At 36.7% G+C, this 8,775-nt stretch overlaps 2 protein-coding genes and 1 non-coding gene across 5 annotated transcripts; all 3 read left to right on the top strand.

Moving 5' to 3' along the window:
* Positions 1 to 458: 458 nt before the first annotated feature.
* Positions 459 to 2,035, top strand: LOC147558404 (glutelin type-D 1-like). The gene is made up of 3 exons (XM_086660061.1): positions 459 to 678; positions 1,015 to 1,738; positions 1,847 to 2,035. The coding sequence occupies exons 1-3, from the start codon at positions 486 to 488 to the stop codon at positions 1,998 to 2,000; spliced, it is 1,071 nt and encodes a 356-aa protein (XP_086516187.1). The 5' UTR covers positions 459 to 485; the 3' UTR covers positions 2,001 to 2,035.
* A 1,517-nt stretch (positions 2,036 to 3,552) lies between these two features.
* Positions 3,553 to 3,710, top strand: LOC147558403 (U12 minor spliceosomal RNA). The gene has a single exon (XR_015235521.1). It is a non-coding gene; the product is annotated as a U12 minor spliceosomal RNA (small nuclear RNA).
* Positions 3,555 to 8,276, top strand: LOC147558402 (uncharacterized). 3 transcript variants are annotated; one of them, XM_086660058.1, is made up of 7 exons: positions 3,555 to 3,897; positions 4,292 to 4,395; positions 4,501 to 4,582; positions 5,323 to 5,470; positions 6,844 to 6,981; positions 7,442 to 7,547; positions 7,780 to 8,276. In XM_086660058.1, exons 5-7 carry the CDS (start codon positions 6,925 to 6,927, stop codon positions 8,004 to 8,006), a joined length of 390 nt encoding a protein of 129 aa, XP_086516184.1. In that variant the 5' UTR covers positions 3,555 to 3,897; positions 4,292 to 4,395; positions 4,501 to 4,582; positions 5,323 to 5,470; positions 6,844 to 6,924; the 3' UTR covers positions 8,007 to 8,276. The 3 variants fall into 3 exon arrangements, with proteins under 3 accessions (XP_086516184.1, XP_086516185.1, XP_086516186.1); XM_086660059.1 differs by lacking the exons at positions 4,292 to 4,395; positions 4,501 to 4,582; XM_086660060.1 differs by lacking the exons at positions 3,555 to 3,897; positions 4,292 to 4,395; positions 4,501 to 4,582; positions 5,323 to 5,470; positions 6,844 to 6,981 and adding an exon at positions 7,123 to 7,314.
* Positions 8,277 to 8,775: the final 499 nt, after the last annotated feature.

The following is an 8,775-nucleotide window of genomic DNA, read 5'->3' as shown; positions in this document are numbered from 1 at the left end:
CGTTGGGAGGAGAAGGGAGATGCTAGAGTGACTTAGAGGGTGACTTAGAGGATGACATAATGACGTGGAATTCACTAAAAGACAAGGTTTTTTCAAAGTTTGACCCTTCAAATTCCATACAAAAGAGAGTTGGAGGGAGGGAACTCTTTTTTGGATATGTTCTAACTTCTATAGGACTCCTTTTGGATATGTTCTAATTAACTTGTATTCTTTGGGTAATTGGATTAAGATTGTGCCTCCCTGGTTAGAATCGGAATCAATACAGAATCACAGTAGTTAAATCCCCAAAACAACTCTACTACTCCTTGTCAAATTGCTCTGATATCCGAATCTTAAGTTATCCTAATCCCTCCCTAATTAGGATTTGTATCTTAACTTTTGTCCTTATAAATAGAAGCTGACTAATTCTCTTCTCTCACACCAATTCTCTCATCTTCTTCTTCTTTGTTATTCTTCACCTATTCTTCTTCTTCACTTCTATACTAATGGATTTGACACCGAGTTTCCCAAAGACAGTGAATGGAGGAGGGGAAGGAGGATCATACATGTCATGGTCTCCTTCTGAACTACCCATGCTCCGTGAGGGTAACATTGGTGCTTCCAAACTCTCTCTCCATAAGAATGGTCTCTCTCTTCCTTCTTACTCTGATTCCTCCAAGGTTGCTTACGTTCTTCAAGGTATATTATTATTATTATTATTATATTTCTTCTTCTTCTTCTTCTTCTTCTTCTTGATGATTTACTAGCATACAGAAGAACATAACACATGTTCATTAACTTGTTGATTAGTTTATTGTTTAATTAAGTATAATTGGCATCCGATAATTGAGCAAATATATGAAAATAGAACTAGTAATTTGTTTGTAAGGGGCTTAGATAGGATCTAACCTATTAGTAGACTACCCAGCTGGATGGGTTCTTAAGGGAGGTTAAATTACTTAGTTTATACTAAGTAACCTGGGTAATTAAATTCTGGTACATCATATTTCCTACTAACTTCTTCATGCTTTTCAGGTAGTGGTAGGGCCGGTATAGTCCTTCCTGAAGCTGAGAAGGAGAAGGTGATCTCGATCAAGGAGGGGGACGCAATCGCCCTCCCTTTCGGTGTTGTAACATGGTGGTACAACAAAGATGACACCGAACTTGTCGTTCTCTTCTTGGGTGATACTTCTAAAGGCCATAAAGTTGGCGAATTCACTGAATTCTCTTTGACTGGTTCAAATGGTATCTTTACTGGATTCTCAACTGAGTTTGTTGGTAGAGCATGGGATTTGGAAGAAGATAAGGTGAAGGCACTTGTTGGAAGCCAAAAAGCCAGTGGAATTGTTAAGCTTGTCGATGGTGTTAACATGCCAGAGCCAAAGGAGGAAGACAGAAGCGGGATGGCTTTGAATTGTTTGGAAGCACCATTGGATGTCGATATCATAAACGGTGGGCGTGTTGTGGTCTTGAACACTCAAAATTTGCCTTTGGTTGGAGAGGTTGGACTTGGTGCTGATCTTGTCAGGTTGGATGGGAGTGCGATGTGTTCGCCTGGTTTCTCTTGTGATTCAGCTCTTCAGGTGACATATATCATTAGGGGTAGCGGCCGTGTTCAGGTTGTAGGAGTAGATGGTCGCCGTGTCTTGGAAACAAGAGTGAAGGCTGGTAACTTGTTCATCGTTCCGAGGTTCTTTGTGGTCTCAAAGATAGCCGACGAGGATGGTTTGGAATGGTTCTCCATCATCACCACTCCTAAGTAAGTTACTCTAATCTCTTCTATCTTCATCTGTTTCTTAAAGTGTTCATCTTATCAAAGTTTTATGCAACTATGAATTCTTATTATTTATATATGTTGATTTTGCAGCCCAATATTCAGTCACTTAGCAGGAAGGACATCAGTGTGGAAGGCACTGTCTCCTGAAGTTCTTGAAGCTTCATTCAATGTTGCACCAGGACTCGAGAAACATTTCCGGTCGAAGAGAACTTCAGATGCCATCTTCTTCCCCCCACCTAATTGAAGAGCCAAGGAATGAAGACCATTATTTTCTTCTTTTCTGTTTGTTTTTCTCTATTTCTATTTCACTAAGTTAGAAGAGTGATTACTCTCTTATGTTTAGTTAGGTGTTAGGTGTTAGAAGTTGGGACCTTGACAAGTTGAAAGCAAGTTATATAGATTGATGACATTCTGAATATAGTTGTTCTTTCCTTTTGCAAAATTCTGTTAGTAAAAGCATAAATAGGATTTATTTTTAATATTAATTCAGAATTGTGTGGATCGTTGGAGTTTTTTACAATGAAGATAGTTATTATGAGAACAAACCACATTTTCCGAGAGAGCGACCTACGTACAGGGACGAAACCAGGATTAAAGAGCTAGGGGCCACATTCTGTTAGTAAAAGCATAAATAAATTTGTATCTTTAAAAGTATGATTTTGTTTAACATCATTTTACTCGCATCGCCTAAGAACGTCTTTTAAATAAAGGTTTTTGAGACTAAATTGTTCATAAATGAGTAACAAGTTGCTTTTATTGTCCAATCCATGTGAATGGTTGGTCTCTTTTTTTTTCTTGTTGAAAGGAATGGTTGGTCTCTAGATTTCAAAAAAAATAATTGTTAATGTTTTTTAAATTCAAGTTTTGCTTAAAAATATTTAACACGACTAACCAATCCATGAGAATGGTTGGTCCCTTTTTTTTTGTTGCAAAAAATGGTTAGTCTCTAGGTTTTCAAAAAAAGAAAAGAAAATTGTTAATGTTTTTTAATTTCAAGTTTTGCATTAAAAATATTTAACACGACTAACTGATATCTTTTATTTAAATTTCTAAGAGAAATTAGATGGTAAATATTTCAAATAGTCCTAAAAAAGTTGCTCCCAGAAATTGAACCTAGGTCAATTCGGTGGTAAGCAACTAGTTCTACTAGCGAGCCAATTAAACTTCGTTATTATAAGTTGCGTATTACTAGTACTAATAGCACAACCTTTGTGACTTGGGTTAAAATATAAACTGCTACGGCTAAGTCGAGGGAGGCTATGACCCCTTCTGTCCTAGTTGTAGTTCTGTCCCTGTCTATCTAATTAACTTTTAAGTATAATATGAGATAATGGGTGGGTCGTGGTTTGAGAAAGGGGATAAAAGTCTCAAAAGTCTATTTTTTCCATTGGAGATGAATAATTTCAGTTCAACTTTGCTTGTAGGGCTCGAAATTGGTTTAGCTATTTATTTGCACTAATCTCATGTTAATTTTTGAGTAAATCAATTTTTTAACCCAGTGATCTTATGTTTCTTTTTCTTTTTTTCTTTTGAATGTTATACTAATATTTTGCAACAAAAAGAAAGTTGAGAGACATGCAATTCACTACTCAATTAAAGTGAATTTCATAAGTAGTTTCAAACTGAAAAAAACTACGGAGAAATAACATTTCTATATCGCAAAACTAAACCTTTATAAAAGAAAATTAACCTAGAATTCACCCAATTTCTTTTCTTAATAGTCCCACATCATTAAACAACTAGAGTGGAAGTTGTGGGAAAGAATATATAACCCAAAGACAAAAAATCTCACCAAATTGCCTTAAACTAATGACTAAGGAAAACAAAGCAATTGGTGGGAGCCGATCGCAGCGCTAAGCAACATAGAGATTGCGCAAGAATTTATGGAGGGTTTATAGGCTGGCCGAGTGTTGACGCTGCTTACTTTTGCAGAACTCTCTCGTGCCGGCCTCCCATTTATAACCCACACCCCAATGCCCTAATTTTCAAGATTTTTTCCCGCCATAACTCTCTCCTCTGATCGAACCACAAACCCTAGAAAAAGGAGTCATTAGAGCGTGATGTTTCCGTTCACTTAGGTCGGGGATCTCTCTCAAACGCCACTCCTTCAGAAAACCCTAGGCGTACTGATTCTTACTTCTGTAAGAGATCTTATTTCTGATTGATATTAGAGTTTTAGATTATGTGTATGATTTGTCTAAATTGGATTGCTAATGTTAAATTTGAATTGAAGTGATTATACCAAATCTTCTGTCTCCAAAATGTTATTGTAATTTGCCAAATGTGAAGTGAACACTGATCAGAAATTTGTAAATTCGGTGCCCTAATTAGTTACATAGACCTGTTTGAATAGAAAAAAAAAATGCACCAAATGGGAAAAATAAAAATTAATACATATTAAAGACATAGTATTAAGACATGTAAACCAATAAAATGCTTCTTTCTCTTGCTTCATTCTCCCTCGTTTGCCGCTATGTCTATCTCGGATAAACACCCAGTTGTGTTTACTTTACAAATGTGTTGGTTTCTTTCAAGGCACTTGTGTTTGTTTCCGAGAGGAACGACAGTCTACTCAGATTTCGGTCGACAACTTCTGACATTGCCAAAAATCCAGCATGTTGTTTGTACATTAGGAAGAAGTAAGAATACAAAGACCTTACTATCGATCTATCATACGATTCATTTGGTATTCCATACATAATATATTATGGTTTGGCTCATTATGAGTGTCTTCCTCCAAGCAGGTTTATTACAATTTACAGGAGGGATAACTAACCGAAAGAAATATAAATATTTGTTACTTCTTATGTTGCTCTAACTTGAAAGGTGCGTATAATTTTGGTTCTTTTATGTAGATACGTACGCCTCGAGGCGAAAACAGATCGCTTCGCCTTGAGGCACGCCTCGAGGCGCACACATCTACCGGATTTTAAAATAGGGCTTACCTAGTTTGGAACCCATAATTATGTTCAGAGCCTTAAACCCTTTTTACCTAGTTATGAACCAATTTAGGTCCTTAGAACATAATGCTGTTTGAACAATCTATCTAGTACATAAATTAAATGATAGCAGGACCCACCCTTATGTAGTCTATCCACATGAATCTTGAATTTGAGATTTTAGCTCATGAGATTTTCTCCTGCCTGGATTAACTCTTATGACCAGATCTAAGCATGCAGTCGTGTACCTTATCTTTTTCGATACTAATAGATAACATAATAACATGTGGACCTTAAATCAAGGACATTTTTTACTGTTATCAAACTACGCATTCCTCACCGATAACTATTATGATTTCCTTTTCTCCTGCTAAAACTTTTACTGGATTCTGCCTCACTATCTTTGTATGTTTGTCATATGAGATAATCATACAATGGGTCTCAAGATTTTAAGTACTTGGCTCCCATAAAGTATTATATGGTTGGATATAATTGTGTCCGGACGTTATTATGTTGCCAAAATTGCCCCCAAATTTCCTGGCTTCGATACTACTGTTCATGATATAACTGTGACACTCTAGTCCTCTTACTGACAAACTCTGCTTTCTTTCCTTTAAATGTTTGCAGGCTTGAGGTCTGATTGTGAAGTTTACGATTCAAGATGATTGAATGAGGATGTGAACTTTGAATCTTGGTCGAGAATTTTTTGCAAAATCTAGAACAACGAAAATAAAGAATCCTATTTGTTTGGACGTTCATTCTTTCGGCTTTTGTGGTAAGGGGGGACTACTTACTATGCTCTTTTCTACGACAAATTTGTTTGTTTTTTCTTCGATAAGTGTAAGTTGTCAAAACTCAAAAGGACAATTTGTCACTATTCTTAGAAACAAAAGGACAACATTTTGTTTTGTATTCACACATATTGCAATTCGAAGTTGGTTCTGCTTGACCTATGAAGGGCATCTCATACATAGTATTTTTAGTTTTTTTTACAAAATCTACCATTATCAGTTTTCTATTCGTTTTGATTAGATTTCTTATCATGTTGTATATTATCTCCAAGTGGGTCTTGGTGGTTCAAATGGCAGTTCTCATAATCTTAGCTATACTTGATATTAGGTAGCCAATGCTATCCACATGGCAATAAGTAATACGACTAAAATTCACGGATAATATCGTAAATAGTTAGAAAAGAAGACGGCAGTTCGTCTGAATTGGCTATTTGCTATTGGCTTAAGATATATCACAATATCAAGTATCAACTATTATAACCTTAGCTGGCAGTTATATGAGATTCTTGACTATGATAGATTTACTTTTGTCCTATTTTATGTGTTTTTTGGTGTTTGATATTTGCATTATTTTTGTTCTGTCTCATGTTTGTGTTGGTTAATCATATTCCTTGTTATTAAGGTGGGTTTTAGTCCAGGGTTGTCTCTTTACTCAGTTTTATTAAGAGGGGAAAGAAATGAGAGGACAATAGAGGACGCCAGTTTTTGCAGAGCTATTCTTTAGGTTTGTTTAGAATTTAGATAGAGAGATAGACTGAAGCAGAAAGTGTTTTGGGGTCCCAAAGCTTGTTGTGAGGGTAGAGATGCTTCCTTAAACCTAACAAGTGAACTAGTTAGCTTATACGACCAAAGTTACGTGGTAAGCGGATCGCTCATGTACGTGGTACCGGTACGCGATTCGCTACCATGTGAATATTGGGTATGCTAAGGGTATACTTCTTCAGTACGTCATTTTCGATTTCAGTTCGTTTTGGACTATTTTCCTAGACAATATATACTCTTTATGATGATGCATTTATAATAGATACACTTATTCTCAGACATCTTTTTTGCATAAAACTCACAATCTAACAAGTTAATTAAAAATAATTCTTACATTTAACTACCAAACAAATCGAATTTATAGTTTTAGGTTAATCAAGGCTAAAAGTTTTTGTACGCTAATATTGGGGTACTGGATCGGGAACCCACCAAAAATGGGTACAAGAATCAGTACAGGGAATTGGTATGCGGTACGCAGAGTGGAGAGTATCCGGTAACGTTGTATACGACACAAACTATCAGCTGGAACAGTTTTATATTATGTAGAATATTAATCTCGACTTCTCTGCCAAATGTTTGATCCAATGTGGACTAGGTGATGGCTGAGGTGGCGAAAAGTGATTGAAGAAATTGAGGGTGAGCCTTGCTGATTAGGAGGGCCAGGTAGTGAAGTGTCATGGGTACAGAAGGAGCAGGACAAATTTTGGTTGCCTTGGGTATGTCACACACAGAGGTGAGTTAGACTGATTCCATAATTGGACCTACTTATCACGTGAAGGGGATGCCACTAGAAGAGAGAAAGAGAGAGAGTTACAAATCTTGGTAATCCCTTCTCCACCAATAATAGGTTATCTCCCACGTGGGACAATCAGCCAGTCATCCTCCACCTAAAAGAAGTCGAAACAAAAATCAGAAAACCACCTCTCTTGTTGTTACTATTTATTTATTCATGATCAATACTCTCACTCTGTCACTCTTACCTATACCGAAGTTATAAGTTTCTGGTTAAGGAGAAGAAGAAGATATCATCATGGGTGATTCTTCTTCTGCTTCATACATCCACTTGGTAAAAGATATTTTTAATATTTGGTTTAGTTTGATCCATATATATGTATATGTTTACTGTTATTTCATTTATTCAATGGAGATTTGAAGTTTTCGAGTTGATAATGAATGAAATTATGTTTCTGCAGGTTCAACACTTGATTGAGAAGTGTTTACTCTTCAACATGACGAAAGAAGAGTGCATGGAAGCTCTCTCTAAGCATGCAGATATCAAACCAGTCATTACTTCCACTGGTAAACAAACAACATATTAGCTTACTAGTAATTGTAGTAATCTGAGTTAGTTTATAGTGCACACAAGGTATTAATATCTTAGGATCCGGAGTTTTAGTTGACGGGTGCAGAAAACATCAATGACCCAGAGAAGAATTGAACTGACGGCCTAAACCCACAGACGGACTAACCGCGTTTATCTCTTAACGTGTTAAAGATATTTATTAGCTTTTTCATTGTTTTCGGTGTGTAGTATGGAAGGAACTAGAGAAAGAGAACAAGGAGTTCTTTGAAGCTTATGCAAAAACCAACAAAGAAGATATAGGAATTATGTCTGAAAGAGAAACTACGGAGAAGATTCGGAAGATACTCTCATCCTCTTCGTCCTCGTCCTCGTCCACACCATCTTCACCAAGACTCAGATCATCATCAGTAGCAGGATTACAACACCACCATGACAGAGAAAATGATGAGGGCTAGTACTTGAAGAAACTCTTTGTAATCTAGGTTTTCATGTGTAAGTAATAAGAATTATCGAAGAATGTAAGAGAAGAAGGAATTAAGTAAACAAAAATGGTTCTTTTCCCACGAAAGAAATGAAGTAGTAAAAGACAGTAAACCAGTCAAGGATATGAAAATATAAATGAAGTGAGTTAAGGTTAGGTTAATGGTGGTCCCTTATTACTATGAAAATATGTTTTGATGCGTCTCCATCTTTATTACAGTACTTTGAAAAGTGTGACTCATTTATTTCCCGAGCTCAGAGGCAAGGGTTTGTGTGTTAGTGACACGTGATAAAACTAGTTGGGACATTTTATATGCATTTTTTTTTATTAACACAGACAAGACCCAAAATGTGTTAACAATTATACACACTGAACATGGCAGCTTCTCCAAATTCGGTAGGAATTTGGTTTTCGAAAACCCCCCTATCACCAAGCATCAGATGCACCACAATCATCAAGCCACCATCAAGCTCACCAAGCCATTTCTTTCCCTGCGACGAGGGCCCGTCGGCAAAGAGCACTCCTCGGTGATACCCTTCTTTGGGATATGGGGAATGCCGAGACGAAGTGTTTTTGTCACTTTGATTGGATCTGATCCAAAATGAAGTGTTCCGGCAAAGTGGAAGAGACCTCACTTCGTCAATACCCTTCTTCTGGATAGGGGAGCAGACGAAGGATTTTTGTCTCTTTGTTTCGGTTTGAATCCAAAATGAAGGGTTCCTGTGAAGAGTTTCGTCTCTTCG

The sequence above is a fragment of the Eschscholzia californica genome, unplaced genomic scaffold, assembly GCF_041429995.1.
Source record: "Eschscholzia californica isolate CP2 unplaced genomic scaffold, dmEscCali1.0.p SCAF_2, whole genome shotgun sequence".
Lineage (NCBI taxonomy): Eukaryota > Viridiplantae > Streptophyta > Magnoliopsida > Ranunculales > Papaveraceae > Eschscholzia > Eschscholzia californica.
The sequence above is the reverse complement of the archived record's forward strand: the minus strand, read 5'-3'. Positions and strand labels throughout refer to the sequence as shown.